General features: G+C 43.0%; 1 protein-coding gene across 2 annotated transcripts in view; it reads left to right on the top strand.

Moving 5' to 3' along the window:
- Positions 1–15,795, top strand: part of LOC126195604 (lysosomal acid glucosylceramidase-like) — a 149,290-nt gene that overhangs the window by 113,337 nt on the left and 20,158 nt on the right. For both annotated transcript variants that reach the window (XM_049934232.1, XM_049934239.1), the window contains exons 8-9: positions 6,911–6,990; positions 11,629–11,915. In XM_049934232.1, the coding sequence (XP_049790189.1) occupies positions 6,911–6,990; positions 11,629–11,915 (367 nt within the window). The remainder of the gene's footprint in view (positions 1–6,910; positions 6,991–11,628; positions 11,916–15,795) is intronic.

Consider the following 15,795-nt stretch of genomic DNA (forward strand, 5'->3'; position numbering starts at 1 on the left):
TTAACCCTTTTACAAATATTTACATAATACGCTCTTACTCGTGACATTTCGGTCATATATGCCCATATTCAAAAATAACAATAGAAAAATACAAAATTAATATACTTTATGACTTAAAAACATAGAAAAATTGGACATCTTTGTTACTTAATGATTAATGTTATAGTAGAACAGAAATTACCTATTTAAATTTTATGTACCTATAAATGTTTTTCACTTTTTAAATTTTTCAATGTTCTGTCCTGACATAAGAAGATGCGCGCGTACAGGGTGAAAATTATTTAAAAACACAAACTCTCGTAAGTCGCGCAAGACACTGACACAAACATCTTTCTCTAACGTCATATTTTCGTGTGAGGATTTTTTAAAATTCGAGACTGACTTTTTCTGGATGAAAATGAATCGAATCAACAAACTCTTTGAGGTTCCATGGGACACTGAAAGAACTTTTTTCTAATCTGTTTTGCTGTGAGGCACCATTTTACAAGTACATCATATATTACTAAATGTAGACAAAAATTTCTTTATTGCCGAGAGACAACAACATGAACACAACATAATTACTTCAATTACAGTAGAGGTTCAAAAATGCCTCCACTGACTTGTAAACAAAGGTTACATCGGAGGAGTCAAGTTCTGTCTAACAAGACCAAAACTGCTGTAGTGTCCTTAATTCTGCTACTATTCTGGCAACCAGATCCTCTTTTGATTCGATAGGGATTTTGTTAACAAGTTTGCGCATCTCTCGCGACACAAAACCTCCAGAGGGTCTAAATCAGGGGGTCGAGTAGGCCGTGGTGCAGAACCATCTCTGCTGGTACACTTTCCTGGAAACTGTTGATTTAAGAATTGACGCACAGGACGACTGAAACCTGCCGGCGCCACGTCGTGCTAGAAATGGCACATCATTCAGCATTTCTGGCAATGTTCAAGATGTACAGCTAAATTTGAATGTCAAACAGCTATTATGACTGAACATCGGATTATGCCCGCTACCAGTCCAACAGGAACCGTTTCAAGAACAAATCAGTCATTGCAAAAATGGTTCAAATGGCTCTAAGCACTATGGGACTTAACATTTGAGGTCATCAGTCCCATAGACTTAGAACTACTTAAACCTAACTAACCTAAGGACATTACAAACATCCATGCCCGAGGCAGGATTCGAACCTGCGACCGTAGCAGCAGCGCGGTTCCGGACTGAAGCGCCTAGAACCGCTTGGCCACAGTGACCGGCCAGTCATCGCAACTGAAGCACCCGTGATTCCCTCTGCCCCATGGCTAGCCTGCAGCTGTATTTACCAGGAAAAAGCAGTATTCTACAACTGCCAATCCTGCTCTCATAAGTAGCGAATGAATTATGTAACAACTAAATTGAAGTAAAGCAACCTCTGTGTGGACGGCGGCCAGGCTCCATTCGGGGCGAGAAGGGCGAGTCCATCGCATGTGTTCCAGTAAATGATACCTCGACGCCGGTCCTCTTGGCTGGCTCCTTTCACTCGCACAGCACCAGCGGACTCCCGTTCCCAAATGTGCTCTCGTTGCCAGCCACGCATAGGTGGCGCAAGCAGATTGTAGCGCCGCTGGTTTGGATGCGGTAGTCGAGCGTTGTTGTACTAAAGTAACAACACCCTCGTATTCATTATCAATTGTTTCTTACATTCTTCTTATACAGGATGATTCAGGAGGAATGTCACATAATTTGTGAGGTAATTCTAAATGTGAAAATAAACCGAAAAAGTCCTAAGAACATGTGTCCAATTTTCGAAATGCTGTGTGGGCACTGTATTGGACAAAGTAGTGGTGGTACAGATGTCTGATCCATCCTACAAGAGTTGTTCAAAAAATCCTCTACCCATCTCAATGCACTTGTCAATGCATTGGAGGATGTGATGTGTTGCACATCGAACATTATCTTGCGGGCAGCAGAATCGTTGATGCGAGTGAGGAGTTCTTCAGGTGTATCCACCTTCGTAGCGAACACATCCCTCTTTAACCAGCCCCATAAACAGAAATATATTTGGATTAGGTCGGGAGATCTGGCAGGCCATGTAATGGGTCTGGCGCAGACAAACCGCTGTTGAGGAAATGCGTTATTCAGGCACAGTGAATTGGTGATCCATTATGTTGTAGTTACATTTTCTGTCATTGGTCTAATGTCACATCTTCCAAAAGTGCATGTACAGGGTGTTTCAAAAATGACCGGTATATTTGAAACGGCAATAAAAAACTAAACGAGCAGCGATAGAAATACACCGTTTGTTGCAATATGCTTGGGACAACAGTACATTTTCAGGCAGACAAACTTTCGAAATTACAGTAGTTACAATTTTCAACAACAGATGGCGCTGCGGTCTGGGAAACTCTATAGTACGATATTTTCCACATATCCACCATGCGTAGCAATAATATGGCGTAGTCTCTGAATGAAATTACCCGAAACCTTTGACAATGTGTCTGGCGGAATGGCTTCACATGCAGATGAGATGTACTGCTTCAGCTGTTCAATTGTTTCTGGATTCTGGCGGTACACCTGGTCTTTCAAGTGTCCCCACAGAAAGAAGTCACAGGGGTTCATGTCTGGCGAATAGGGAGGCCAATCCACGCCGCCTCCTGTATGTTTCGGATAGGCCAAAGCAATCACACAATCATCGAAATATTCACTCAGGAAATTAAAGACGTCGGCCGTGCGATGTGGCCGGGCACCATCTTGCATAAACCACGAGGTGTTCGCAGTGTCGTCTAAGGCAGTTTGTACCGCCACAAATTCACGAAGAATGTCCAGATAGCGTGATGCAGTAATCGTTTCGGATCTGAAAAATTGGCCAATGATTCCTTTGGAAGACATGGCGGCCCAGACCAGTACTTTTTGAGGATGCAGGGACGATGGGACTGCAACAGGGGGCTTTTCGGTTCCCCATATGCGCCAGTTCTGTTTATTGACGAAGCCGTCCAGGTAAAAATAAGCTTCGTCAGTACATCAAATGCTGCCCACATGCATATCGCCGTCATCAATCCTGTGCACTATATCGTTAGCGAATGTCTCTCGTGCAGCAATGGTAGCGGCGCTGAGGGGTTGCCGCGTTTGAATTTTGTATGGATAGAGGTGTAAACTCTGGCGCATGAGACGATACGTGGACGTTGGCGTCATCTGGACCGCAGCTGCAACACGGCGAACGGAAACCCGAGGCCGCTGTTGGATCACCTGCTGCACTAGCTGCGCGTTGCCCTCTGTGGTTGCCGTACGCAGTCGCCGTACCTTTCCAGCACGTTCATCCGTCACGTTCCCAGTCCGTTGAAATTTTTCAAACAGATCCTTTATTGTATCGCTTTTCGGTCCTTTGGTTACATTAAACCTCCGTTGAAAACTTCGTCTAGTTGCAACAACACTGTGTTCGAGGCGGTGGAATTCCAACACCAGAAAAATCCTCTGTTCTAAGGAATAAACCATGTTGTCTACAGCACACTTGCACGTTGTGAACAGCACACGCTTACAGCAGAAAGACGACGTACAGAATGGCGCACCCACAGACTGCTTTGTCTTCTATATCGTTCACATCACTTGCAGCGCCATCTGTTGTGGAAAATTGTAACTACTGTAATTTCGAAAGTTTGTCCGCCTGAAAATGTACTGTTGTCCCAAGCATATTGCAACAAACGGTGTATTTCTATCGCTGCTCGTTTAGTTTTTATTGCCGTTTGAAATATACCGGTCATTTTTGAAACACCCTGTAGGTTTTCTGTCAGGAAATATGCTTATACTGCGGCTGTCATACGATTTGGCAGGAACACATACGACACCGGACGTTCACTGAGAACATAACTAGGAATCTTGTTTCCCTAGTGTCGTATGGGTTCTACATCGCCCATGTATAAGAAACGCGGGTGTTTATTACGTGTAAATGTAGTCTCATCTATAAATAAAGTCTATTGCATGACGTCTCTGTGTACAGCCAACCATTCAACGAATTACTGTCTGCTTACTGAGTCACTTGGTTGCAGATGTTGCACAGGCTGCACATGGAATGGGTACAAGCCCTACGAATGTAACGTACGCTACACTCTAGTTTGTGTAATATCGAGCTGATGACTAATGCGCGGTGTACCGGTTGTGTGACTCCGTTGTACCGTTACAGTAATGACTTTCCTTTCCTCAACTGACGGGACAGCCTCACGTTCTGCTGTTAAGTGTACATGTGGTAGTGTTCTATATTCATTTAATGTTTGAGTAAACTAGGTGGTAAGTTGCTGTGGGACCAAACTGCTGAGGTCATCCGTCCCTAGGCTTACACACTACCTAAATTAACTTACACTAAGGACAACACACATACATATGCCCCCACGGAGGACTCGAACCTCCGACTGGGGAGCCGTGCGAACCGTGGCAAGGCGCCTGAGACCGCATGGCTACCACACGCGCCTGATTTTTGAAAAACTCTGGGAAATACGCTGGCACAAAGGGTTCATCGATCAGGGAAATGTCTCTGGCATATTGTCACAGCAGCATAGGCACTGTCATTACAATACCCACACACAAACAACATGTCTGCGTATTGTGCATAGGCAAATATATGCGGCATGTCGGTATTCATGGACACAATGGACTTGCTCAATTAAACAACACTCAAGCGTGGCAAGCACGCGGCCTCACTATTGCATGCTGGGTACGTTTAGAGCTGTTGACTCGGTTCGATGTCACAGTGCTGCCATCGTTGGAGAACCCCCAAACCTCTTGTAGGATGGATCAGTCATCTGTCGCACAATTACTCTGTCCACCACAGCCCCTACACAGCATTTCAGTAAGTAATATTCACACTTGTCTTCATATCCATTCTTTGATGTATGTAGTCTTCAACTCGCTCCATTTCCCTAACGATCGAAAATCGAACCTACGTTTAATGGACGTTTTCGGTTTATTTTCACATGTACAATCACCTCACACGTTACGTAACATTCCACCTCATTCACCCTCTATGTATTGTTGTTATTGTGTCTCTTCCCCTATTTAACTTGTTTGGAGGTTTAGTGTTTGTTTTATTTGGAATATAGGCATATTTGGCTAGCTTTTGTAAGCAGATTCAGATGTAAATATAGCCTCTGACTACATACTGAAGTTCCTGGAATGTCTAAACCAGGGCCTGCCAGAAATTCTGCAAGCGTGTGGTAATCCTGCACATGTGCAACTTCCGGGTCACAGCGTGCACGCCGCAGCCGTCAGCGTTCATGTAGTGCATGTTTCTACGCACAGATGTCGCTTTATCCACTTGCTGAGATACTCTGTACCGGCGCATTCTAGTGCTCTTTCCACAACTTGCAAGCCAACCATGGGAAGGTATTTCGCGTATTAAACATTTAAAATACTGTCACAGTCTACTCATTGAGACGTCTACTTTTATGTTAACAGTTTAACCCAGTAAGACCAGTAATACAGTTAACAACCGTGGGTTTTTATTAAGGCAGCTTGACTGACGGCACGTAAATACGCGTAATGTTTTTGATCTAGTATTTAAGAAAGAGAGCACTTAGCGACTTCCAACGAACCTTAGTCATGATTTCAAATAACATTCAACCAATGCAAGGTTTTCTATAACTAATTCTCGGTGCCCTCAGTTACACCCACATAATTTCTGTCTCACTGATCTCCGAACAGAATGACAACCGCAGACCTCTCGATGATGACCTGTACCAATATTGCTATATCTTTCAACAGTTCCGTCTTACAGTTCCGTCTGAAATCTGCATAATAACCGACAATTAGATGAATGTTATGTTTTATCGACTTCAGCAACGCGTAGACATTCACACATTTAAAAATTTAAATGTAAGTATACAACAATCGGTTTAATGACCAATTTTCCTGATAATAATCTAACATGGAGCAGAATGAGGCAATAATGCACAGTTAGTAAACAATACTTTTTAATTGTGAAAGGAATTATGAAAGGAATAAATCCAAACACGTTTATCACTGGTCATGAGAAATGATATAGTTAATATCGGGCACAAAAGCACGGCTCCCGCAAGCAGTTGCGGGAGATTTTCATCACTGATGCTTGATCGAAACGACTGAGAACATAGATCTTCTGTTCTTTGCGTTTTCACAGTACCTGCCATTTCTCAGTACTTCTCTGTTAAAGTTACGGCCACCAGGGGTAAACGAGACTGGGTATGTTGCGCTGTTGCTTGTACCACTTAAACAGGGATGTGGAGCCGCCGCCTTTCATTTAGGACACATGTCTAATAACAGATGTCGCTGTCGCACACGTGCGCACATGTGCAGCACTTCCGCACGTCTGCACACTGTCAGCGTTTGGCCGGCCCTGGTCTAAACGTTTCTGGTAGTGAAATAGTTCATCCCCAGACGTACATCGACGCCGAACTGTCTCTTGGAACAATTCTTTTAAGTGTTCGATGCAATCTGATCAAATTAAATTCAGCAATTCATTCCGACTCCTTTTAAACCCAAAACTGTTCATTTCGATCACCATTTTTAATAACTTATTTGACTGTAGCTGCAGACTTTAGATAAAAGAAATTCATAAATAACAGTCTGTTCGTGTATTGTCACCAATTTACTGTACTTCCAGTAAGAAATAAACTTCGCATTATCTGAATAATTCTTTTGTGCGATATTAGGTCAAAAATCGTTCGTTTCCAGACAGACTCTAAAACCATAATATTTCTTTATTTTTTACATTCACTGATCGTTGATGATGACTTAAACAATACAATTTATATTGCTTGTAGATTCTGTTTATAATTACGATGTTATTTTGTAAATAATTACCTCAGAATATATTCACCGTACTTGTGGTTTGTAAATTAGATTCTGATTACCTTTTCTGTGCCTTGGATAATGCTCTGATCTCTGTAAAAACAGCAGAGAATGTCCTGTACCATCTTGTTGCAGGACTGAGGGACATGGGTGAAGTCGCTGTTCTCCTTGGTTCCTGGGAAAGAGGGGAGAAGTACGCCACGAGTATTATAGAGGTAAGAAGGCTACAAACATCTAATATTTGCCTTCACAAGTACCCAGATGAAGACCACTCTTTTGACACTACAACTCCATATAAAATTAGAATACCGTCACAAATTGGCTTCTGTTTTCTACTTTTGGCAATCGTTTATCACCGTTTTCACCCTTTGTGATGAATTCATCGCCATGAACGAAACATGTTAACAATATTAAATTTTTGCATGTATAAAGGTGGTTATGTCATGTAATTAATATATATAGCAATATCACGTGGATGGGTTGAATAGCATCCCCGGGATTTTTTAACACTCACCCAGTTGTTCGCAAAACTTAGTTATCTGTGTATATTGATTTATACTTCTCTACTGCGCAGTTTTGAGGTGTGAGAACGAATGTTATATATCAGTGTATTATGTACTCAATGGAATTTTTAAAACGCTGTTTTGAGAGGTGGCACTGTCACTCAAAAATACCCCCAGGAGGAAATGTTTAGAGTACAAATTATACAAAACATTAACTGTTACCCAATAAGAATATCCTTGCAATATCAATTTATCCAATGTATTATTCCAAACAGTGTAAGGTTAATCAAATATTTAGTCTCGTGCTCTGCTGACATAGATCAGATACTTCCTCCGACCGATGTTAATAAATGCATACCACATGAACAAATTAAATGATGGAGGGAGAGCTATGATTCTACTGAGAGGATAAATTCTGGACATGAGAAAACAGTTTGTTTGCAGTAAAATCCACATGATGAACATGAACGAGAAATAAGCTACAGAGCGACCAGCGGGCAGATAAAAGCATGAAATGTCTGCAATTTATACTATCTTCTGCCTAATTCTTCCAAGTTGTGAATAACGCGATCTGAGATTTTCTACACCTTCACTTCCATAATGAAAAACTAGAAGTATCTACTCCACTCAGATAATGTGAAACTACAGAGGAGAAAATTTTACAATTGATCACAACAATTTAAAGTACATGCCGTGAATGCTGGAGTGGGTGTCTATTTCACCGTCTCAGACAGCGAGATGGCGGCCTGCGGTTACGGCTCTCGAAGCATCCGGCGCTGCGAGCATGGCTGAGGCTCTGCGGTATTTTGAATACTGAAACTTAAATCCTTAGACAGCAGACTACTGTCCAGCTCTATCAAAATAGTTCCACAGCCAACAACCAAGGTAAGACGTGAACTCCCAACCGAAAAGGAGAATTTCAGAACCTTATTAATCGTAAGTATACAACAGAGAAAGAGATCTCCACAGAACTGTATGCAAGGCGCATGACGAGAACTCCCAGCCAAGAGGCGGAGTTCAGAATCGTCTTAAACCAACAGCAAAGTTCTCTACGCGAACTACTACCTCTACACGAGCTATCACATGTAACGGAAGTTCTATACAGCCCAAGGGCGCTGATGGAAGTCTGCCCAGCTAGCTGGCTCAGACAGATCTCTCTCTCCTTTCCCAAAAACTGCTGGCTGTCCAACTCATCTCTGGCAGAGCAGGCGAATCATAGTAACATTCTTTTCGGACTCCCACTCTCCTCCCTGTTAAACACCTCTGGTCAATTACAAACTCAAGTTTGGTTTCCTCCACTGTACTTTCTGGAACAAATTTTCTCTACTCTTACTTTACCTCATTTTATCTTCACCGACAGGAAACGAAGAACAGCCTCATATCGATGGCTTGGTAAGAAATGATTGATTTTTCCTTCACTGGGGATCACAGTCACGTAGGTCTTTTCGAATGTAATTTCTGCCTTTGACTGTATATTACTATTCAGTTATGTCACACAATCGCAATTTAGGCTTTGCAGCCAATATGAAGAGCATGGTGAACTGAAAAATCAATAAAATGTACAGATCATACAGTGCAGGGTATAAATGAAGAACATAACAGTCGTTACATATTCGAGAATCATTACGTCGATATCAAAATGTCTATCATGTCTGCATGATATGTCATCATCGATTTTTTTCTTTATTGTTATTTCATCCCCCTCGCCACATACAGGCGGAGGATGAACTGTCAACTGTACATTCAATCCATTCTTTAGCCAAAGGACAAGTAAAACTAAGAGCACACAACACTAACCTAAAGCTGAGATACTTACAAGTGAATTACAAATGTTTTAAAGGGAAAATTACGAGAAGGTTTTATATTTGACAAAGTTGAGTTTCTTCGTTTTTAACTTGAATATGAATAATGAAAAGTTATAACAGAAAACAATAAGAGTGTATTTAAAATATTTAAATCATGATATAAAACACTGGTGTAAAGTTTAAAAAGATGCACTTCACTCTCACTAAAAGTGGAAGGATCTGCTCTGGGAAAGGTCGTCTATGGCGAAGGGGAATGAGACTGGACATTGGGGATGGTGGGAGGTCGGAGGTATGATAGAGGATTTATGCACGGTAACGAAGGGCTAGAAGTGGATTTTTAGATGCAAGACTGGAGAAGTAGTTGGGGGTGTTGGTGAGGACGCACATTGAATGGGGAAAGGTGTTATGAATCTAAAGTAAGAAGTGATGTTAGCAACGGGAGTCTCGGACAAGGAGTAGAGAGTGAGAGTATACCTGCAGGCAGAGTAGGGTGATAAGTGTATGTGGCCTTTGAGGGCAATACAGACTGTTCATAACATTGTCGTTTCTGCGCTGACTTTTGTCTAAGAGCAATCGGAACTTAGTGTTCATTTACCCCAGTTACGAGAAAATTTGAAGTAAGTACCTAATTTTCAATTTCTTCATTTTGAAGAACTTATTATATAGAAATTATATTGTCTTTTGGCTAAGCCTCGAAGAACAGTAATGAGTTGGACTGAGGTACAAAGAACTAGAGAGAAACACTTTTGCGCAGACGAAGTAACAGAAATTAAGTGGACAATGATAACAATAATTTTTTGTTGTTTTGAAAGATTCATTTAAATGCGTACTGAACGCAATAGCAAATAACTGTGAGAATTATAACAGGTTTGATGAATTTACAGTGAAGATTATTTAATGCAAAGCATTTCGCATCTGAGATTGTTTTACGTGATACAAGGGCATTCACGTTGTGTCGTTACAAGTGAAATATTAATTTGCCGCCATTAACATAAAAAATTATTTTTCAATGCACTGCACCAAGGATTCGCTCCTAATGATCGAACAGTTAAAGAGAAATCAAAGAATTATTTCAATAAAAGCAAATGGTCTAATTTCGATCACATGTGATACTAGTTATAATTATTTCTCTCGATGATTTACTAATTTTTAGCCGGCCACTGTGGACGAGCGGTTCTAGGCGCTTCAGTCCGGAACCATCCGGCTGCTACGGTCGCAGGTTCGAATCCTGCCTCGGGCATGGATGTGTTTGATGTCCTTAGGTTAGTTAGGTGTACGTAGTTCTAAGTCTAGGGGACTGATGACCTCAGATGTTAAGTCCCATAATGCTTAGAGCCATTTGCAACATTTGAACTCTTTTTAGAACTCAAAAATATAATTACTACTTCGTTAATCATCTAGAAAAATAATTAAAAACAAACATTAATGTTACGAGTGGCTTTCTCGCCGCTAGGGCACTAGTGTCGTTCCACCTGTCAGACGGTAACAGTTTTACAGCAGTGAGTGTCACGACTGTATATGTTAAGGTACGTTTACATTTGGGATTTGTATCGGCAGAAGCATACGCGATATATGTACACGTCTCTGGGACATGTATCACGACTTGTATGAGCACGCTACTTGCAAGTCATACATGTACGATCGTGCATTTACATGTGGCTATTTGTATTTATGCTTTCGGTGGTGCAGAGCTGTTCGGAATTCACGATGGCTTTTCAGAGCTATGTGGAAGACTTTACATTTTTATGTGCTGACATGCTTGCCCTTTTGAACGAAGACTGAAAACCCACAAAACGGCCGGCCACTGTGACCGAGCGGTTCTAGGCGCTTCAGTACGGAACCGCGCTGCTGTTACGGTCGCAGGTTCGAATCCTGTCTCGGGCTTCGATGTGTGTGATGTTCTTAGGTTAGTTAGGTTTAAGTAGTTCTAAGCCTAGGGGACTGATGACCTCAGATGTTAAGTCCCATAGTGTTTAGAGCCATTTGAACCAACCCACAAAACGCTACGAATACAAGAATAGATTACGGAGAACACTCAAGCTCAAATACCCACTTGTAAACAAACACGGCGGCACAGAGACAAGAAAGACTGGTACTGCTCCTACCCAATTTCTCCGACTTGTCTAGTATATCGCGAAAAGTCTGTATACAAAATGTATAAGCCACTTGTATACGCGGAAAGGTCCGCATAAAAGTCGGGTGAACTTTTGTAGCCGGCCGGAGTGGCTGAGCGGTTCTAGGCGCTTCAGTCTGGTACCACGCGACCGCTACGGTCGCAGGTTCGAATGCTGCCTCGGGCATGGATGTGTGTGATGTCCTTAGGTTAGTAAGGTTTAAGTAGTTCTAAGTTATAGGGGACTAATGACCTCAGATGTTAAGTCCCATAGTGCTCAGAGCCATTTGAACCATTTGAACTTTTGTATGAGATGTTGTACCGCGACATGTCAAATTGACATGACGCTCATACAAGTTGCGGAACATGTACCTTAGTGTAAACGTACCTTTAGATGTGCTAGTACTGTGACACGAGCGAAGAACCGTGCAGGTGCTAAATCACTGGTCGACGGGCTGGCTGGACTGGAACCTGGCGCTGAACACGTCGGGCGGGCCCAACTGGGTGAACAACAACGTGGACTCGCCGGTGATCGTGAACGCGACGGCGGACGAGTTCTACAAGCAGCCCATGTTCTACGTGCTGGGCCACTTCTCGCGCTTCGTGACGCGCGGCTCGGTGCGGCTCCAGATGGACGCGCAACTGCCGGCCGCCGCCTCGCTGGACAGCGTCGCCCTGGAGACGCCGCAGGGCCGCACCGTGCTCGTCCTCTCCAACAAGTAAGCCTCCTCCTCGTCCTTCTTCTACACTTCCAGAGTCAGACATTTGCCTGGACCGATACTCAACTTTCCTATGGTCTTCCTCAATTTCTTTAGTTTGTAGTTTACGATTTGGAGAGGTAATATTGGCTACTTAACCTCTTAATGTGTGTCAGTTCCATTTTTTCGAAGATTTTATTTGAAACCTCCTGGCAGATTAAAATTGTGTGTCGGACCGAAACTCGAACTCGGGACCTTTGCCTTTCGTGTACAAGTGCTCTACCATCTGAGCTTTCCAAGCACGACCCACGACCCGTCCTCACAGCTTCAATTCTGCCAGTACCACGTCTCCTATCTTCCAAATTTCACAGAACCTCTTCTTCGAACCTTGCAGAACTAGCACTCCCCGAAGAAAGGATATTGCGGACACATGGCTTAGATTCAGCGGGGAGGGGGGAGGGGAGAGGGGGGAGGGGGGGATGTTTCCGGAATGGGATTTTCACTCTGCAGTGGAGTGACGCCGACATGAAGCGTTTAGGACGGGTCGTCAGTACTGCTTGAGTAACTCAGATGATAGAGCACTTGCCTGCGAAAGGCAAAGGTCCCGATTTCGAGTCTCGGTCCGGCACACAGTTTTAATCTGCCAGGAGGTTTCATATCAGCGCACACTCCGCCGCAGAGTGAAAATCTCTTTCAGGATTTTATTTGCTACTTGATAAATGTTCAATTTATTCCTAATTCTCTTCATTCCTAAGTCTGTCTAACCTACTATATTCTTTTACTCCTCTGAGAAATTTCATTGCTTCTGACCGAATTCTGCTCTCTTGTTACTTACTTATGACTCACTTCCACACAATACCGTGTGGTGTGGGATATCTCCTAATATTGTGACAGACCTCATTTCACCCGGCGTTGTGCAACAGCTCGACGTGCAATGGACTCAGCAAGCCGTTGGAATTTCTCCTTCAGAAATATTGAACGATACTGCCTCTAAAGCCGTCCTTGATCGCGAAAGTGTTGCCGGAGTAGGATTTTGTGCACGAACTGACCTCTTGATCATGTCCCACACATTTTCGACGAGATTGATTTCGGTCGATCTGGGTAGCCAGATCATTCGCTCGAACTGTCCAGAATTTTCTTCAAACCAGTCGTGGGTGCACTGCCATCCATGAGCATTCCACCGTTGTCTGGGAACATGAAGTCCATGAACTGCAGCAATTGGTCTCCAAGTAGCCGAACATAACGGTTTCCAGTCAGTTATCGATTCACATGGACCAGAGGACCCAGTTCATTCGCTGTAATCGCAGCCCATACCATCACGGAGCCACCACCAGCTTCCATAGTGCCTTGTTGACAACATTGGTCGATGACTTAGTGGGGCCTGCGCCTCACTCGAATCCTACCATTAGCTTTTACAAACTGAAACCGGGACTCATCTGACCGAGCCACGGCTTTCCAGTCGTCTAACGTCCAACCGATATGATCACGAGCCGAGGAGTGGCGCCGCAGGCGATATCTTTCTTTTAGCAAAGGCACTCACGTCGGTCGGGTGCTGCCACAGCCCATTAACACCAAATTTAGTCGCACTGTCCTAACCGATACGTTCATCGTACGTCCCACATTGATTTCTGCGGTTATTTCACGCAGTGTTGCTTGTCTGTTAGCACTGACAACTGTGCGCAAACGCCGTTGCTCTCGGTCGTTAAGTGAAGGCCGTTGTTGGCTGAGGATACCGGAATATTGAATTCTCAAACGATTTCCGAAATGGAATGTCCTATGTGTCTAGCTCCAACAACCATTCCGCCTTCAAACTCTGTTAATTCTAATTGTGCAGCCATAATCACGTCACAAACCCTACAACATTAATCAGTACTAATGACAGCTCTGGCAATGCACTGCCCTGTTATACCTCGCGTATGCCGCCATGTGTGTATGTGCATATTGCTATCCCATGACAGTTGTCACCTCAGTGTAAACTAGGAACAGCCATGGTCTTATAATATTTTAATCTCCTCTCTCTTTGTGTTTATTTAGTTTCTCTTTCTCTCTCACTCACTCTCTCTCTCTCTATCTCTCTCTCCCTCCCTCCCTCCCTCCCTCTCTCTCTGTCTCTCTCTCTTTCTCTGACTCTCTGTCCTTCACACACACAAACACACACACTGCCTGACAAAAAAGTGAAGCAGCCATAAGGCATCACCGGATCTCAATGTAATTTCGTATACACACAAACACACACACACACACACTGTGAGGTGACGGGCGAGTTGTGGCGCCCTGAAAATATTCTAAGTTCGGAGTCGTTTGTGGTCGCGCGGGCTGCTCAGCAGGCCGACCGGGTGGTGCCGAACAAGAGGGATAGTCCCAGTGCGTGGTGCAGCCACCATGGTGCTGGGAATTCCTTGGTGACGCTGTGTCGATGAAGGAGACACGTGGGGATGCCAAAGATGGCGGAGTTTGTGAAACCTTAATGGCAGACATTTCACAGTTCAAATAGAAATTAATAGTAGCCAGATGAATCATGATACCTCAAAAAGAAACTTATACATTACCATTACTTGAACGACAATTCTGATGGTGTAATCAGATTTTCAATATCTTTATTAGTTTAAAGTTTAGTATCTGACAGTAAATTATACAAGTAACACCCAGCAAAGAATTTCCAAAATCTAAACGGTTCATCCGATTTTGTCGATCGACTTGTCTTTATAAATCAATTAGTGGAAACGTAAATAGGTATAAATTACAGACGTGTAACATGAATAGTACATGAGTTATTGGAGGTCAAAGTGGCCGGTTACTATCGATCGCGTCAGGCCATAAGTACTCCACAGTTACACGAATAAACGGTATCAGCATGCTTATAAATATATTTATTCGTCTATGTCTTTGTTTATATCCGATATATATACTATTCATGAAAAATTGGTCAGTTATTTGCCGTGTTTTAGAAAGCACAGAGACATTAGGCTACTGACTTACTTCTGTTCTATTCCTTTGATATATGTTTATTTAATTTGTTTATGTATTTAGTAATGTGTGTTAGAGCGTGTTTATGGTCCAGCTGTATGAATATTTATTTAATTTCAAGTTATTTAAATGTAAATCTAGTATTTATAATGTGTTTCATTACGTTTGTGAGTGTGTGTTGGCTTGGAGACAGGGAGGGAGCGCTCTAGCCAGTCACAGCGATCGTTATAGAGAGGACATGTATGGTGGTTGGGGAGATCTGGACAGTACAGGAGAGGACACGAGGGAGTCCTGGACAGTATGGCGCGATGGATGCACAGTCGCGGGAAAGACTTGGAGAGTGGAGCAGTTTGCGCGTGGTCGCGGGAGATAGAAATATTTCGGAGTGCCGACTTGTGCACTTGTGAGATTTCCGTGGCTTCTACAGTGAAGACGTAGTATGCGTTTAGAAGTGAATATATCGTGAGCTATGTTGTTGTTCATAGCTAATTACGTTAAGTAGGAATCTATTGTTTCCCAGTTATTCAACTTATATGTTATTTAATTGCTGGACCATCGACAGCAATAAGTGTTTCACAGTAATAAAAGGCATTCTTTAAGGTACTTCTGCTATCGTACCCATCACTTAAAGTCGTTAAAATGTTGTTGTTGTGGTCTCCAGTCCTGAGATTAGTTTGATGCAGCTCTCCATGCTACTCTATCCTGTGCAAGCTTCTTCATCTCCCAGTACCTACTGCAGCCTACATCCTTCTGAATCTGCTTAGTGCATTCATCTCTTGACCTCCCTCTACGATGTTCACCCTCCACACTGGCCTCCAGTACTAAATTGGTGAGCCCTTGATGACTTAGAATATGCCCTACCAAGCAATCCATTGTTCTTGTCAAGTTGTGCCACAAACTCCTCTTCTCCCCAATTCTATTCAACACCTCTTAA

This window comes from Schistocerca nitens, chromosome 1, assembly GCF_023898315.1.
Source record: "Schistocerca nitens isolate TAMUIC-IGC-003100 chromosome 1, iqSchNite1.1, whole genome shotgun sequence".
In the NCBI taxonomy this organism is placed as follows: domain Eukaryota; kingdom Metazoa; phylum Arthropoda; class Insecta; order Orthoptera; family Acrididae; genus Schistocerca; species Schistocerca nitens.